Here is a 15,423-nt window from a genome sequence, read left to right as displayed (position 1 = left end):
GAAGTATCAGATAGGATTGAACTGACACCACCAAGAACCCCTTCCTGTCAATTAACCAGGGTTCTACTTATGCACGCACTTGTAACTCTGTTGCATACTGCAGGCTTCCATTGTGAACAGTGGCAACCAAATTTCTGATGGACAGCCTTGGCTCTAGTCAACTTTTGAAGGCATCTGTCAGGCAGAGGAGGAGGATCAGGTGCACCCATATGACAATCTTAACATGTTCTCGAGCCACAGCCCTTCAGGCATAGCATGAAAACTTTTTTAGGTGACTGCAAATGATTTCAACCAAAAAAATCTCAGTCTTGGATACTAATTCCTGGCAAGTAATACCATGAGATGAGTTGGCAGCAGAAAGCCACTAGTAGAGGGAGAGGGTGACAAGGGAACAAGAAAAAAATAAAAACCTCCCCCTTCCCACCAGAAACAGGAGCAAGATCAAGAAGGCAAAAAGACAGGCTTGCAATTTCCAACCTAACATTCTTGGCAAGAAGTGGAGGGATCAAGGATTTGGATATCAAGCCTAAAATGAATGAGACTTGACTGCAAGAATGACAGCATGGCTTGAAAAGGAAGAATCAACAACAGCATCCTGTTAGGTCTTGGCCATATGACAACAGTCTACTATAGTTATCAACACTAACCACATTTTCTGGAGATATCCATACCCCTACACGGAGAGACTTTTAATGAGGATCCTTGTCAAAGGAGGACAAAGGAACTGTGAGCATGTTACCTGACACAATCACAAGTACACTGTGGCACAATGAATAAACTAAGTCACAAAGCACAGGCAATGGGGAATGATAAGTCACAGATACAGTAAAAACAAATGACAAAATTCACAGCATGAAAAATTCTTTACCCCAATCGCAATATACAGGATAAGGCTTACTTGAGAAAAAAAAATTATAAGAACAGAAACAGAGAAGCATAGGTAACCCACTACACTGAAATTGATAAGAAAAAGCAACCACATAAAATCAAAACAATTACAATTATTGAAATCTAATGATAAAAACTGATAATCACTGGAGAAGTCCAATATGTGAAGAAAATTAAGCTCCTAAGAGATCAAAACCAAGAGATCCCAAGTAACAGAACATCATGAAGCTTTACATGAAGTAACCCTATTCACATTAAACTGACATAAGTGAGAGATACCATCTGCTGGAAAGTAAAAAAATCACTAACAAACATTAAAAAAATTCATTAACCACCTAAAATCCACTTCAGAATGCAACAATTATAATAAATTCATAAAAATGAAAGGCACTGTACACACGTGTAAAGAGATACTAATCTTTTAAGAGAGTTTGAAACAGAAGTTGCAAGAAAAAATGATGTCTGGTAAGAAGACATAAGCAGGGTCTGGGCTTTCAAGATGATAAAAAAAAAAAACAACCTTGTATGGGATTAGGCTATTATATTTAATGGGTTTGCAATGCACTAATGTTATTTAATGATAACTAAGCAACATCTGAAATATAGCATGTACTCTACAGACATCCAAGATAAATAATTCACTATTTGTAAGTGGCCTAGTATTCAAGACCTTAATCCATGTAAATTAGCAAAAAACATTTCTCAATTAGTCTCGGATGAAATTTCACCTGATTTCATGTAGAACACAACCATCATTAAAATTTACCAGGTCCTAGCATTATGTCTAAGTCACAGTGCTGAATTTGAATACATGGCCTCTTATAATTCTGTAAATCAATTAGCATCAACCTTTTATGACTCCAGCAATTTTTAAAAAAGGTCTTTCCTTTGACATTGAGCTTACACTGCATTGAAATTTAGTTATTCTGATACATCTCATAAACCATATTTGTCCAAAAAATATGGGCAAATATTCTGTCCACAGAGCCCTACTTGAAATCATTCACTGGTAAAAACTTCATATCTATTCTACACAGGCATCATATATAATCAGTTTAGATCTGGTTTTACAAAAGATATTCAAGACAAAACCAGACTGTTAGTTTAGCAACATTACAGATATACTGAATAACTAAGTCAACATTACAGATATACTGAATAACTAAGTAATTAATACCTTTTAGTAGGCATATCAGTGCTGGAAAGAAAATTGTTCTTGCTCAGCATATCGATGATTATCTTAACACCACCACACTTCATGAAATTGTACTGGAACTCCATTGCCTTATCTGACATAGGATTAAGCGCAGGCATTAGTAGTGAATACAGTACCTGCAAGAAATAAAACAAGGAGGAACATGAAAACAATGTACAACCTTTAGCTGAGTTCAGTGCTGAGTTAATAACACCAAAAATCCATATACAAAAGTCCTTTACTTGGAAAATATGTGGGGCTGAGGACTGAATAAAAGTCAAAACAGGCAGAAACACTGATGTACAGCACAATCTCTTCCAATCTCTCACACAGCTAGCTATGTGCAATAACTCAATTTACTTAACCTGTATTTTTCCATTAGTATCACTGATCATCTATTCATAGATTTTGGTTATAAATCATGGAGTTTGAATTTCCTCTCTGAAAGCGAAGAGTTAAAACCCTTATGACATGAAAAATATTTGCAATCATTTGTAACTGAACACAAACAACAAGTAATTATGCACTCACCTGAAGGTTGTAAAGTACTTGTGAAGGTGAAGTAGAGAATACCAGTGTCTCCAAAGTCAGTGAAGCATTCTGCTCTCCCAACTTAGCATGTTCTAGACAGGCTGTACGAAGATTGTTTACTAGAAAAAAAATAATCTAATTTAATAAATATTTCCAAAGTATTTCTTACTCTGAGTTCATTAAAACATAATTAATAGGGCCAAGTGCAATTACACATAAATGTAATGAATGAGGGCCTACATTCATACAGCATTAGTAAGTTTAGCTAGATTGCTAAGTAAAAATTCTTTTTTACACAACTATCCTGAATTTACTAGCTCTCAAAAACTTAATTAACAGATAAACTGAATATAATGAAGAAACACAAAACTTCCTCCATAGATTCAGCTTCCCAAAAGTGACCATGACTTTTGGTGTCAATTTGGACACTAAATATATATTTCACTGTCACATAACAGGGACTGGGTCACATCAACTATTCATCCAAATAATCAAATATTTGAGGATCAAACAAGTGTGACCAACGGGAAGATGAGATGAAATGGCTACTATTACATTACAGTCGACCCCTGCCTATTCGTGGTTCCGGATCCGTGGACTCACCTATTTGAGGATTTCTCTAGGGAACATTACACATTATTTGTGGTATTTTTCATTGAGAAATATTCACAAATTACTGTATTTTCACATCATTTTTGTAACTATATGCACTTTTTGTGATCGAACTATTAAAATATTCAGGTATAAGCATTATTAGAGTTTTTTTTTTTGGTGTTTTGAACTATCAAAATAGACAGTTGTGAGCGTTTTTAGAGGGGGCCTTAAGTATTCGTGGATTTTAGCTATTTGTGGGGGATAGTGGTAAGCATCTCATGCGAATACCAAGGGGTCAACTGTCCATGCTATTTGGTATGGCATACACTATAATCAATTGATAGGTTTGGTCTGTTTATCACATTCATTATTTATAAATGTTGCCATGAGTTTCAAGAGATATTAAATAACAACAGGAAAAGAATTGACCCATGAGGACCTGACACATTACAGAATCTACTAAAGCATCATAAAAAAAAAAAAAAAAAAAAAAAAACTTGCTACTTTACCAAAGGATATTTAGGGCAAGATTTCTAAAAGGCTTCTGTAGCAAAAAAAAAAAAAAAAAAAAAAAAAAAAAAAAAACTACAAATTGAAAACTTGTAAAATTTTAACTGATGAACACAGAGGCATTACTCCAACTCATTCAGAACAAGCAGAGCATTTCAAATCTTAAGTGTAATCATATAGCCTAAACGGTTTGAAACATAATAACCTAATCATAGCCTAAGGCCGCTTTCACACGTATCGACTTTGCGCCGTCCGCCGTCCACGGCACGACGTCGTCCTCTCAAATAACCATGGATGTCTATGGACGCTTTCACACATATCGACTGACGCCGTGAACGACTTGGCGCCGTCGACGGCCGCCGTTGTCACAACGGCGCCCATTTGGAAACGGCACGGCGTCGCGCCATCGACGGCGTGAAATGTACACAGGTCTCTATGGACATGTTCACACGTGACGGCGTTCCGCCGTCTGTACTGGACGGCTCGAGTCGCGACACTACTTTAGTTGTTTCCTGACCACAGACGTGTGCATAGTATTGCTCGCCAGTCAGAATGGAAGACGTTGACATAGACGTTGAATTGTTGATTAGCCTGGTTCAAGAGAGGCCTGTTCTCTGGGACAAAAGCCTTGAAGCATACAAGTCCAAGACTGAAACTACTGCAGCATGGAGGGAAATCTGCAATCACCTGAACCCGGACTTTGAGTCTATGAGCGACGATGCAAAGAACAAATTCTTTACTCATTCTGAAGTAGTTGAAAAACTGTTTTGCATCCCTTCTGAGTTCCTCATAAAGTGTCACAAAAGCTCCAACCACTGGTCTGGCAACATTGATATTATGGACCCACTTTCTGCCGTGTGAACGATGTTTTTTTCTTTTTAGATATAAGTAATATAGGTAGAGCAAGTGGTCCTGTGTGTCCATGATGAAAGACTGGAGGCAACTGGCAGGTGGACGGCACAGGTCGTGCCGTTGCGTGGACGGCGTCCGCCGTCAACACAACGGCGCTCTCTCTGGAATGCACGGCGCTGGGTCGTAGACGGCGGACGGCGTAAAGTCGATACGTGTGAAAGTGGCCTAAGTGTTATGCTAACACACCAAGGTTACTTTACTCACAGGCTATTCCAAATTGCATTTAAAACACTGTATTGCATTGTGTATATTAATCTAAGACATAAACGATATAAACTTAGTCTTAGTTCAAATAGTGCATTCAATATTCCTAGCCTGAATTAGAATCAGATTGGCATGAGCACAATCTCTACTTCGTAACCCTCATCCAAAGCACACCTCAAGAAATTCTCCTTACATTTAGATATGCATATCTCCCAAAGGAAATCTCCCCAAATGAACTTGAAGATGAAAGGGAATAATTAAGTGGATTTGAAGGGACCGACAACTATGGCCGAATTCCCTTTTCTTGAGTCCCTGCTAGACAGAACTACACTGCACCAAGGTTGTGATGTGACTGGTCTCACGAATGTTGCTGACCAACACCAAATGTTCGACTAACAACTGATGCCAGTAGTTAACCCTTTAACGCCGACTAGACATATTTTACGTCGACAAAGCTGTCTGTCGGGTGCCGAGTGGACGTAAAATAGGTCGACTACAAAGTTTTTTTAAATATTCGCGGAAAAATACTTAAAGGCCTTGTTTGCGGAAAATTTTAAATCACGCGCCTTGAGGGATGCTGGGAGTTAACGGATCACACTGTTTGTTTGTTTACAAGCGTGACCCAGCTGCGAATTTCTTTCTTATCCCAAAAGAAAGCATCAGCTAACTCTGCTGAAAATCTCAGAAATTCTTTAGTCACTTTGTCATAATTTTTGCATTGTTTTCTACTAGCCTTTACATAAAGTTTTATATGGGGAAATGTGCACAATTTCATGCAGGATACAACAAAAAATAACTTATGTTTGTAGCTTTTATCAATTTTGACATATTTTCATATAAATCACAATAAGTGCCAAAATTTCAACCTTCGGTCAACTTTGACTCGACCGAAATGGTAGAAAAATGCAATTGTAAGCTAAAACTCTTACATTCTAATAATATTCAATCATTTACCTTCATTTTGCAACAAAAGAGAAGTCTCTGGCACAATACTTTGATTTATGGTAAATTTTTGAAAAAACTTTTTCCTTACGTCCGTGCTAACTCTGCTGAAAATCTTTTAAGAGCCTGACGCCGTCTCTTCCAAACACGTGTGTGTTCGTCGTCCATCAGAGTGGACAAGACAACAAGAGCATCTCGTTTTCTTTCTCTAAAGGAACACGATTTACACCATACAATATTTCCGTCTGTTTCTCCCTAACCATTGTTGTCTTGATGTATGTACAATCACCACTACTTGCATTGCCATGCAAGCATTCTAATCATGTACTCATGATGTTCCAACGAATCTTCTGTATCAAATTGTCTGTATGTTTCTGTTTGTGAAGACGCCAAACGTCTCGCCACTCCGATGGATGACGATCACACAAACACACACGTTTGGAAGAGACGGCGTCAGGCTCTTACAATCTCAGAAACTCTTTAGTTACTTTGTCGTAATTTTTGCACCATTTTCTATTACCCATTACATAAAGTTTTATATATGAAAATCTGTGCAATTTCATGTAAAATACAACAAAAAATAGCTCATGGTTGTGGCTTCTATCAATTTTGACATATTTTAATATAAATCATGATAAGTGCCAAAATTTCAACCTTCGGTCAAATTTGACTCTACCAAAATGGTAAAAAAATGCAATTGTAAGCTAAAACTCTTACATTCTAGTAATATTCAATCATTTACCTTCATTTTGCAACAGACGAGAAGTATCTAGCACAATATTTCGATTTATGGTGAAATTTTGAAAAAACTTTTTCCTTATGTCTGCACTAACTCTGCTGAAAATCTCAGAAATTCTTTAGTCACTTTGTCGTAATTTTTGCACCGTTTCATATTAGCCGTTACATAAAGTTTTATATATGAAAATGTGTGCAATTTCATGTAGAATACAACAAAAAAAATAACTCATGGTTGTAGCTTATATCAGTTTTGAAATATTTTCATATAAATCACGGTAAGTGCCAAAATTTCAACCTTCATTCAACTTTGACTCGACCGAAATGGTCGAAAAATGCATTTGTAAGCTAAAACTCTTACATTCTAGTAATATTCAATCATTTACCTTCATTTTGCAACAAACGAGAAGTCTCTAGCACAATATTTCAATTTATGGTGAATTTTTGAAAAAACTTTTTCCTTACCTCCGCGCACATGCTAACTGCTGAAAATCTCAGAATTTCTTTAGTCACTTTGTCGTAAGTTTTGCACAGTTTTGTATTACCCGTTATATAAAGTTTTATATATGAAAATGTGCACAATTCCATGTAAAATACAACAATAAATAACCCATTGTTGTAGCTTTTATCAGTTTTGAAAAATTTTCATATAAATCACGATAAGTGACAAAATTTCAACCTTCGGTCAACTTTGACTCGACTGAAATGGTCGAATAATGCAATTGCAAGCTAAAACTCTTACATTCTAGTAATATTCAATCATTTACCTTCATTTGGCAACAAACAGGAAGTCTCTAGCACAATATTTCGATTCATGGTAAATTTTTTAAAAACTTTTTTTTACGCCCGCTTGTTACGAATTCATGCATCATTTTGTGATAATATTTTCTCTGTGTTGCTTTGATCGTTTTACAATTTGTTATATACCAAAATCATTGCAATTTAGTGTACAATACAACGAAAAAAAATAACTCACTAGCTTTAACCGTTTTGCTCACAGGGTGATTTGTATACAATTATATATGAAATTTTTTTTTGTGCTGTCATATATTCCAATATTTATATATGATATTTTTTTCATTTCTGATGATTGCATACTAAACTTCAGGCAATGAGAAAAAAAGGAGCTAAATATGAACTCTTAATCTTAAAAACTAAGCGTGATGTGATTTTTTGAAAAAAACTTTCTTTCCGCTTTGGAGCTAACTCTCAAATCCTGTTGGCATACGGCAGACACTTTTGTAAATAGAGGCTCAGCGTTTAAGGGTTAACACTTAAACGCCGACTGGACGTATCGTAAGTCAACTAAAATTGTCTGTTGGGTGACGAGTGGACGTACCGTACGTCCACTACAAAAAATTTCAACCTTTGGTTAACTTTGACTCGACCGAAATGGTCGAAAAACGCAATTGTAAGCTAAAACTCTTACATTCTAGTAATATTCAATCAAATTGGAAGTCTCTAGCACAATATTTTGATTTAAGGTGAATTTTTGAAAAAACTTTTTCCTTACGTCCGCGTGGTAACTCGGCCGAAAATTTCAGAAATTCTTTCGTTATTTTGTCGTAATGTTTGCACCGTTTTATATTAGCCGTTACATAAAGTTTTATATATGAAAATGTGCGCAATTTCATGTAAAATACAACAAAAAAAACCCATGATTGTAGCTTTTATCAGTTTGGAAATATTTTTATATAAATCACAATAAGTGCCAAAATTTCAACCTTCGGTCAACTTTGACTCGACTGAAATGGTCGAAAAACACAATTGTAACTAAAACTCTTACATTCTAGTAATATTCAATCATGTACCTTCATTTTGCAACAAATTGGAAGTCTCTACCACAGTATCTCGATTTATGGTGAATTTTTGAAAAAACGTTTTCCTTACATCCGCGCACAGTAACTCGGCCGAACATCTCAGAAATTCTTTCGTCACTTTGTCGTAATGTTTGCACCGTTTTATATAAGTCGTTACATAAAGTTTTATATATGAAAATGTGTGCAATTTCATGTAGAATACAACAGAAAATAACTCATGGTTGTAGCTTTTATCAGTTTTGAAATATTTTCATATAAATCACGATAACTGCCAAAATTTCAACCTTCGGTCAAATTTGACTCGACTGAAATGGTCGAAAAACTCAATTGTAAGCTAAAACTCTTACATTCTAGTAATATTCAATTATGTACCTTCATTTTGCAACAAATTGGAAGTCTCTAGCACAATATTTTGATTTATGGTGAATTTTTGAAAAACTTTCCCCTACGTCAGCGCGCGGTAACTCGGCCGAACATCTCAGAAATTCTTTCGTCACTTTGTCGTAATGTTTGCACAGTTTTATATTAGTCGTTACATAAAGTTTTATATATGGAAATGTGCGCAATTTCATGTAAAATACAACAAAAAATAACTCATGGTTGTAGCTTTTTTAAGTTTAGAAATATTTTCATATAAATCACGATAAGTGGCCCAAAATTTCAACCTTCGGTCAACTTTAACTCGGCCTAAATGGTCGAAAAACACAACTGTAAGCTAAAACTCTTACATTCTAGTAATATTAAATCATTTACCTTCATTTTGCAACAAATTGGAAGTCTCTACCACAATATTTCGATTTATGGTGAATATTTGAAAAAAACGTTTTCCTTACGTCCACGCAGGTAACTCGGCCGAACATCTTGGAAATTCTTTCGTCACTTTGTCGTAATGTTTGCACCGTTTTATATTAGTCGTTACATAAAGTTTTATATATGGAAATGTGTGCAATTTCATGTAGAATACAACAAAAAATAACTCATGGTTGTAGCTTTTATCAGTTTTGAAATATTTTCATATAAATCACGATAAGTGGAAAAAATTCTACCTTCGGTCAACTTTAACTCGATCGAAATGGTCGAAAACTGCAATTGTAAGCTAAAACACTTAGAGTCTAGTAATATTCAACCAATTATCATAATTTTCCAACAAACGGGGAAAAACAAACGGGAAGTCTCTACCACAATATTTCAATTTGTGGTGAATTTTTGAAAAAAACGTTTTTTTACGTCCGCGCGTTACGATCATGCATCATTTTGTGATCATATTTTCTCTGTGTTGCTTTGATCGTTTTACAATTTGTTATATCCCAAAATCATCGCAATTTAGTATACAATACAAAGAAAAAAATAACTCCTTGGCTTCAACCGTTTTGCTAACAGCGCGATTTGTATACAATTATATATTAAATTTTTTTTCGCTCTATCATATATTTCAATATTTATATATGATAATGATATTTTTTTTCATTTCTGATGGTTGCATACTAAACTTCAGGCAATGATAAAAAAGGAGCCAAAAATGAACTCTTAATCTTAAAAACTAAGCATGCTGTGATTTTTTGAAAAAACTTTTTTTTCAAGCGCTTAACTCCCATTAAAAAAACAGAGCGCTAACTCCCAGCACGCCAGCATACGACAGACACTTTTGTAAATAGAGGCTCAGCGTTAAGGGTTAAAATACTTTCTTTCCAATTTTGATTACGGAAGAGTTTCATCCATGTTGCCAATATATCATAATTTATAGTCATTAGCAGCTTGTACATTGTTTTCTCAGCTTCAGCTAAAACGTGCTGTTTAAATTTAGCAGTACAATAAACCGCCCGTATTCGAGGGGAATGCATACTGCACGCCCCCCCCCCAATAGTTAAAATCCACGAATACTTATAAACCCTCTAAAAACACTTAGAACTGCCTATTTTGATAGTTTAAACACAAGAAAAACCCTCTAAAAATGCTTATACCTGAGTATTTTAATAGTTTCATCACAAAAAGTGCATTTAGTCACGAAAATATAAAAATACAGTAATTAGTGAATACTTCTCAGTGAAAAAATACTGCAAATAATGGGTAGATACATTCCACAGAGAAATTCGAGATTATGTGTCCACAAATTGTGAGAACACAAATACGGGGGTTTACTGTATATTTCCTTGCTGATCTTTTATCCATATCAAATAAGGGTATAATGTAAAGGTATAATGGAAAAACACATCAGTCCTATTCTATTTAACGTCATTTGTACTATAACCACAGTATTCGTTTATTATTGTAAGATGGTTAAAAAACAAGCAAAATGGCTGTTGCTATCTGATTCAGTGATAAGCAAAACAAGTTTCTTGTTCAGTTGTTTATGGCTGTAAGCATTTACGCGAGAGTATAACGTTACTAATGATACTTTTATCATGCCCTTTTAGTTTTTTAATTAGAAGATGGGATAAAGAGATGGAGAAAAAGAAGTTGGTCTATTGTAATTTGGTCTCTCTCGCTGCCTGATTGTACGCTGCTGCCTTGCGCCCGCGTGAAATTTAAAAATATTTTATAAATATTGTTGTATCGGTATTAATTGCTTACTCCATTGCAAAATCGAATTATCGTAACTCGAGCGATACCAGATTATTTTAATAGTTTTATCGCAAAAAGTGCTTTTAGTCATGAACTAATAAATATTTCTCAGTGTAAAATACTGTGAATTGGCGAATTATCAGCGAATAATGCGTATATGTTCCACACAGAAATCCGCGAATAGGCGAGTCTCCAAATCATGAGACTGTGAATAGTAGGTTTTACTATATATATATATATATATATATATATATATATATATATATATATATATATGCCATTATTGGCAGCGATGAGAAATCGGTGGATACTGGCGCCAAAATTGCAGAAAAACTGGATTACCGATGACTGGGACTGTGTATGCATGTATGTATACATACATATATATATATATATATATATATATATATATATATATATATATATATATATATATATATATATATATATATATATATATATATATATATATGAATATAAGAAGGCCCATAAAACACTATTTAAACGTTGAAACCATATATTTCGGGCACTTGCTTCTGTGCCCCTGTTCACTGGTAGAATATGGACAGGTGGAAAGTTACAATGGTATATATACAAAAACATAAAGGTGTGGCCTTAGGCCTCCGATGGTATGGAGGTGGCGTTTAAGGAGGAGGAGAATGACCAAATTCCCTAGTGGTTTTTGGCTTCATTAGCTCCCGTTTGGCGATGGATCTGGCGGTCGCGTTTCTTGGGTCATCTTCTTCAGGAAGGATATGTTCAAATGAGTACCTGGATAAAGAATTTAACACGATCCGCCAACACCTAACGGAACAGACATGTCCCCCCGCCTCTTCCCCTAGTGAGAGTGGAGATCGAGTCCCGGTGTTGGAGGTAAGTGTGGGAATGGGCACATACCATGCATTGTTGGATAGTGGTGCCTATGTCTCCCTAATAGAACGCTTAGTGACGGGTGCCATTATGGCATCCAAAGGATGTCTATCGCTAACGAGCGCGAGCGGTCACACCATAATGCTGCAACGTATTGTGCAGCAACAGATATCCTTGGGAGGACAAGTGTTAACTCACCAGTTTTATGTAGTGCCAACTACCCACTTGGATTCTGTTCCCATAATATTGGGAATCGGGTTTGTGCGTGAGTTTGACCTGGCCCTCTATGGCGAAGGCAAGGGTGGCACTTCCCGTAGGGGCTGAGGGTTACCGAAACATCCCAGTTGCAGGCGAGTGACCACGGGGGACGTAGGGGAGGTGCCTGCCATCTCTGAGGTGGGGGAGGTAGTTCCTCCCACTCACCTATACTCACTTCCCCTCATCCCGTCGAAGAAGCTCGCAGAGGGGTCTATAGTGTATATCAATCCTCATAAAAAGTGGGCGGATTTCATCTTGCCCGGAGTTGCTAAGATCATAGATGGTAAAGCCAGTGTGCCTTTTATAAATTTAAGTAGTAGTAGAATAGAGTTAAGTAGGGAATCTATGTGTACTTTAGAGATATGCTCTCCAATGGAAGCCAACCTCGCAGCGTCGGCCTTGGCCTCTCAGAGTCAAGGTCGTGGCGAACCAAGGCTTATAAAATCAGTGCAGATAGCTACCAAAGCAACAGCTTTGAGTCACCGTAGTTGTGTAGGAGAAATAAGAAGAGCATATCCAGATGTAATTGCATTAAGAGAAGAGCCTCCGGGAGGATTAATAAGTTACCTTTTAGAATAGAGACGGGAGACCATCACCCCATTCATACCAAACCCTATAGGACTCCTGCATGTGATAAACAAATAATTGGAGAAACAGTAAAACAGTTGCAAGAGCAAGGTATTATTCAAGAGAGCGAGTCTCCCTGGGCTTCTCCCATTGTTTTAGTCAAGAAAAAAGATGGCTCTCACTGATTATGTGTAGATTATAGGCGATTAAATGCCATTACGAAAGACAATGCCTATCCATTGCCCTCGATCGAAGAACTTTTGCTGGATGTAAGGGAAAGTAAGTTTTTCACCACCTTGGACCTTAAGTCCGGGTATCATCAAATACCCTTAGATGAAGAAAGTAAAGAGAAAACAGCTTTTATAGCAAATAATCGGCTATATGATTATAATTTCCTCCCTTTTGGACTAAAGAATGCGCCAGCTCATTTCTCACGAGTAATGATGTCAGTTTTAGCTTCCATTATAGGATTTGGGGTTTTTGTATATTTAGATGATATCATTGTAGTCGGAGCTACCATACAAGAACATAGAGAGAATTTGATAAAAGTGTTAGAAGCATTAAGATGTCACGGGATGAAAATGAATCTAGAAAAATGTAAATTTTTCCAGGCCAAAGTCGAATTTTTGGGGCACATCGTAACATCAGAAGGCCTTCAGCCTTGTGCTGATAAGGTCCAAGCAATTAAAGAATTTCCACGACCAGAGCATGCCAAAGATGTAGCCAGCTTCCTCAGACTCGCGGGATATTATCGAAAATTCATAAGAAATTTCGGCCAGATCGCGAGGCCGTTAAAATGCGTTAAGGAAACAGCCTGTATTCAACTGGGGTGTAAAGGAAGAAGAAGCTTTTCAGAAGTTAAAAGATGCTTTGGTGAGCGACAAACTCTTGGCTTATCCGAAGTTCGAACGACCTTTTTTCATAACCACAGACACAAGTGATGTTGCAATAGGAGGAGTAATCTCTCAGATTGATGATAAAGGCCAAGAAAGACCAGTTTGTTTTGCATCACGCGCGTTAAAAGGGGCCGAGAAAAACTACAGTACCTTCGATCGAGAGGCATTGGCGGTTTTGTGGATGCTGGAGAGAGATCGCTACTTTTCGTTGGGTCATAAAGTTCAGATTTTTACAGACCATCAGCCATTAACGTACTTATTTAAGAAGGGCGATATCACCAATTGTCAAGCTCGTTGGATAGAGCGAATTTTGGGATTCGATATCATAAAGGTCGATTATATCCCTGGGAAAAGTAATCAAGTGGCAGATGCTCTCTCCAGAAACACCATCAATGTAACCACTAATGCTGCAAAGCGCAAGGAAGAATGACAAAAGGAACCTCGCGGCGTTGGTGGCACCCACCGTGCCAACTCAGGTGCCAGTGACGCCCCGACAAGTCAAAGTAGTAACAGTCAACCAGATGTAAGCACGACGCATAGAAAACGGGAATCTCGGAAGCACTCGCAGGCGAGTGGAGGTGGTAGAGATGACAGGAGCATGGCTGCGAAGGTAACTCCGTCCGGGGGATTCCAGAGTAAAAGCCCGGAGAGTGAAAGTGTGGTTGATTTTTGTGGTTGGAGTGTGAAAGAGTTGGTTGAAAGTCAGGGGTCTGAAGCCTGGATTAGCCAGGTTAAGGCTTGCGTGAGCGGAGAGGGTGACGAGTTCCCGAGTTCTGTGCATTTGTCAAAAGACACATTCTTCATCGAAGAAGACGTCTTGTTGTGTAAATATGAGAAAAGGCCTGGTGACATCCGAGCCAGAGTCTTTCTTCCTAGAGCTTTGATAATGAAAGCCATGCATATGATTCATGTTAGCCCTTATGCTGGACATGTAGGCATAGAGAGATCTCTTAGGAGAGCTCGTGAACATTTCTTTTGGGTTGGCATGCATAAGGATGTTACTAGATTGGTAAGTAGTTGTCATGTGTGTAATATCGCCAAAAGACACCAACATGAGATCCCAAAGGCCCGGTTGTGGCCTGTGGTGCCTGTAAAGTGGGATAGAGTGCATATGGACGTCATAGGACCACTACCCGCAGTGCAAATTAAGTATGCAAGGACACCCTAAATATATCTGCTGTGTTCGTGGATGAACCAATTGGTTACCTAGCAACGGGACCTACAGCTTATTGTCAACCACATTATAGCGAAATTAATTTCTATCACCAGAAACAAATTCCTCTTGTTCTTCACTATGGCGAAGACAAAGTCTGTTGAAAGGAAGCGCTCACCCAGGCTAAAACAGAGCATTACATTCCCTTGTAAATCGGTTTGGCTAGGTGTCCCTAGAACGTTTTGTATCTGATAATGGGTGCGAAGTTCGTGAATGAAATAATGCGCGAATTCACAGCCCTTTTGCAAGTAGATCATGTTACCATTGTGGCGACGTCGGCCGTCGCGAATGGTCTAGTGGAATCACATAATCGAGAGATTGTTAATCTCTTAAAGTGTCTCGTTGCCGATAATCCGACATCCTGGCCGTCCTTGTTGCAGACGGCAGAGATGGCTATCAATGCCGCCTATAACAGCTCAATTAGGGATACGCCCTTCTTCCTGATGTATGGCCAAGACATCAGGATGCCCTATTCGGTGGTCTTGGACCCTCAACAGGTGCCACTGTACACAGTGGAGCAGTACCGGGTGTGGTTTTGTAATATGACTCGTCAGGTGTTCCAGACAACACAACGCATGCTGTTGAGGGCCAAAGAGAAATATCAGTTGACGTATGATAAACGGTTTCGGACTCATGATTCCCCAATCCAGGTAGGGGATCGAATCTATCTGAAAAGAATGCAATTTCCGAAACACAAACTCGAACCCGCATACACAGGGCCGTATC

The 15,423-nt window shown here is 37.6% G+C and overlaps 1 protein-coding gene across 1 annotated transcript in view; it reads right to left on the bottom strand.

The window, feature by feature from the left end:
- The window catches only part of LOC136833478 (ubiquitin carboxyl-terminal hydrolase 9X-like), a 525,953-nt gene that overhangs the window by 335,593 nt on the left and 174,937 nt on the right, over window positions 1–15,423 (bottom strand). Inside the window, 2 exon segments of the mRNA XM_067095694.1 lie at window positions 2,066–2,220; window positions 2,615–2,733. Coding sequence (XP_066951795.1) covers window positions 2,066–2,220; window positions 2,615–2,733 — 274 coding nt within the window.

This window comes from Macrobrachium rosenbergii, chromosome 51 (assembly GCF_040412425.1).
Source record: "Macrobrachium rosenbergii isolate ZJJX-2024 chromosome 51, ASM4041242v1, whole genome shotgun sequence".
NCBI classification, from domain to species: Eukaryota; Metazoa; Arthropoda; class Malacostraca; order Decapoda; family Palaemonidae; genus Macrobrachium; species Macrobrachium rosenbergii.
Note: the sequence above shows the minus strand (reverse complement) of the source record. Positions and strands in the feature narration are given on the sequence as shown.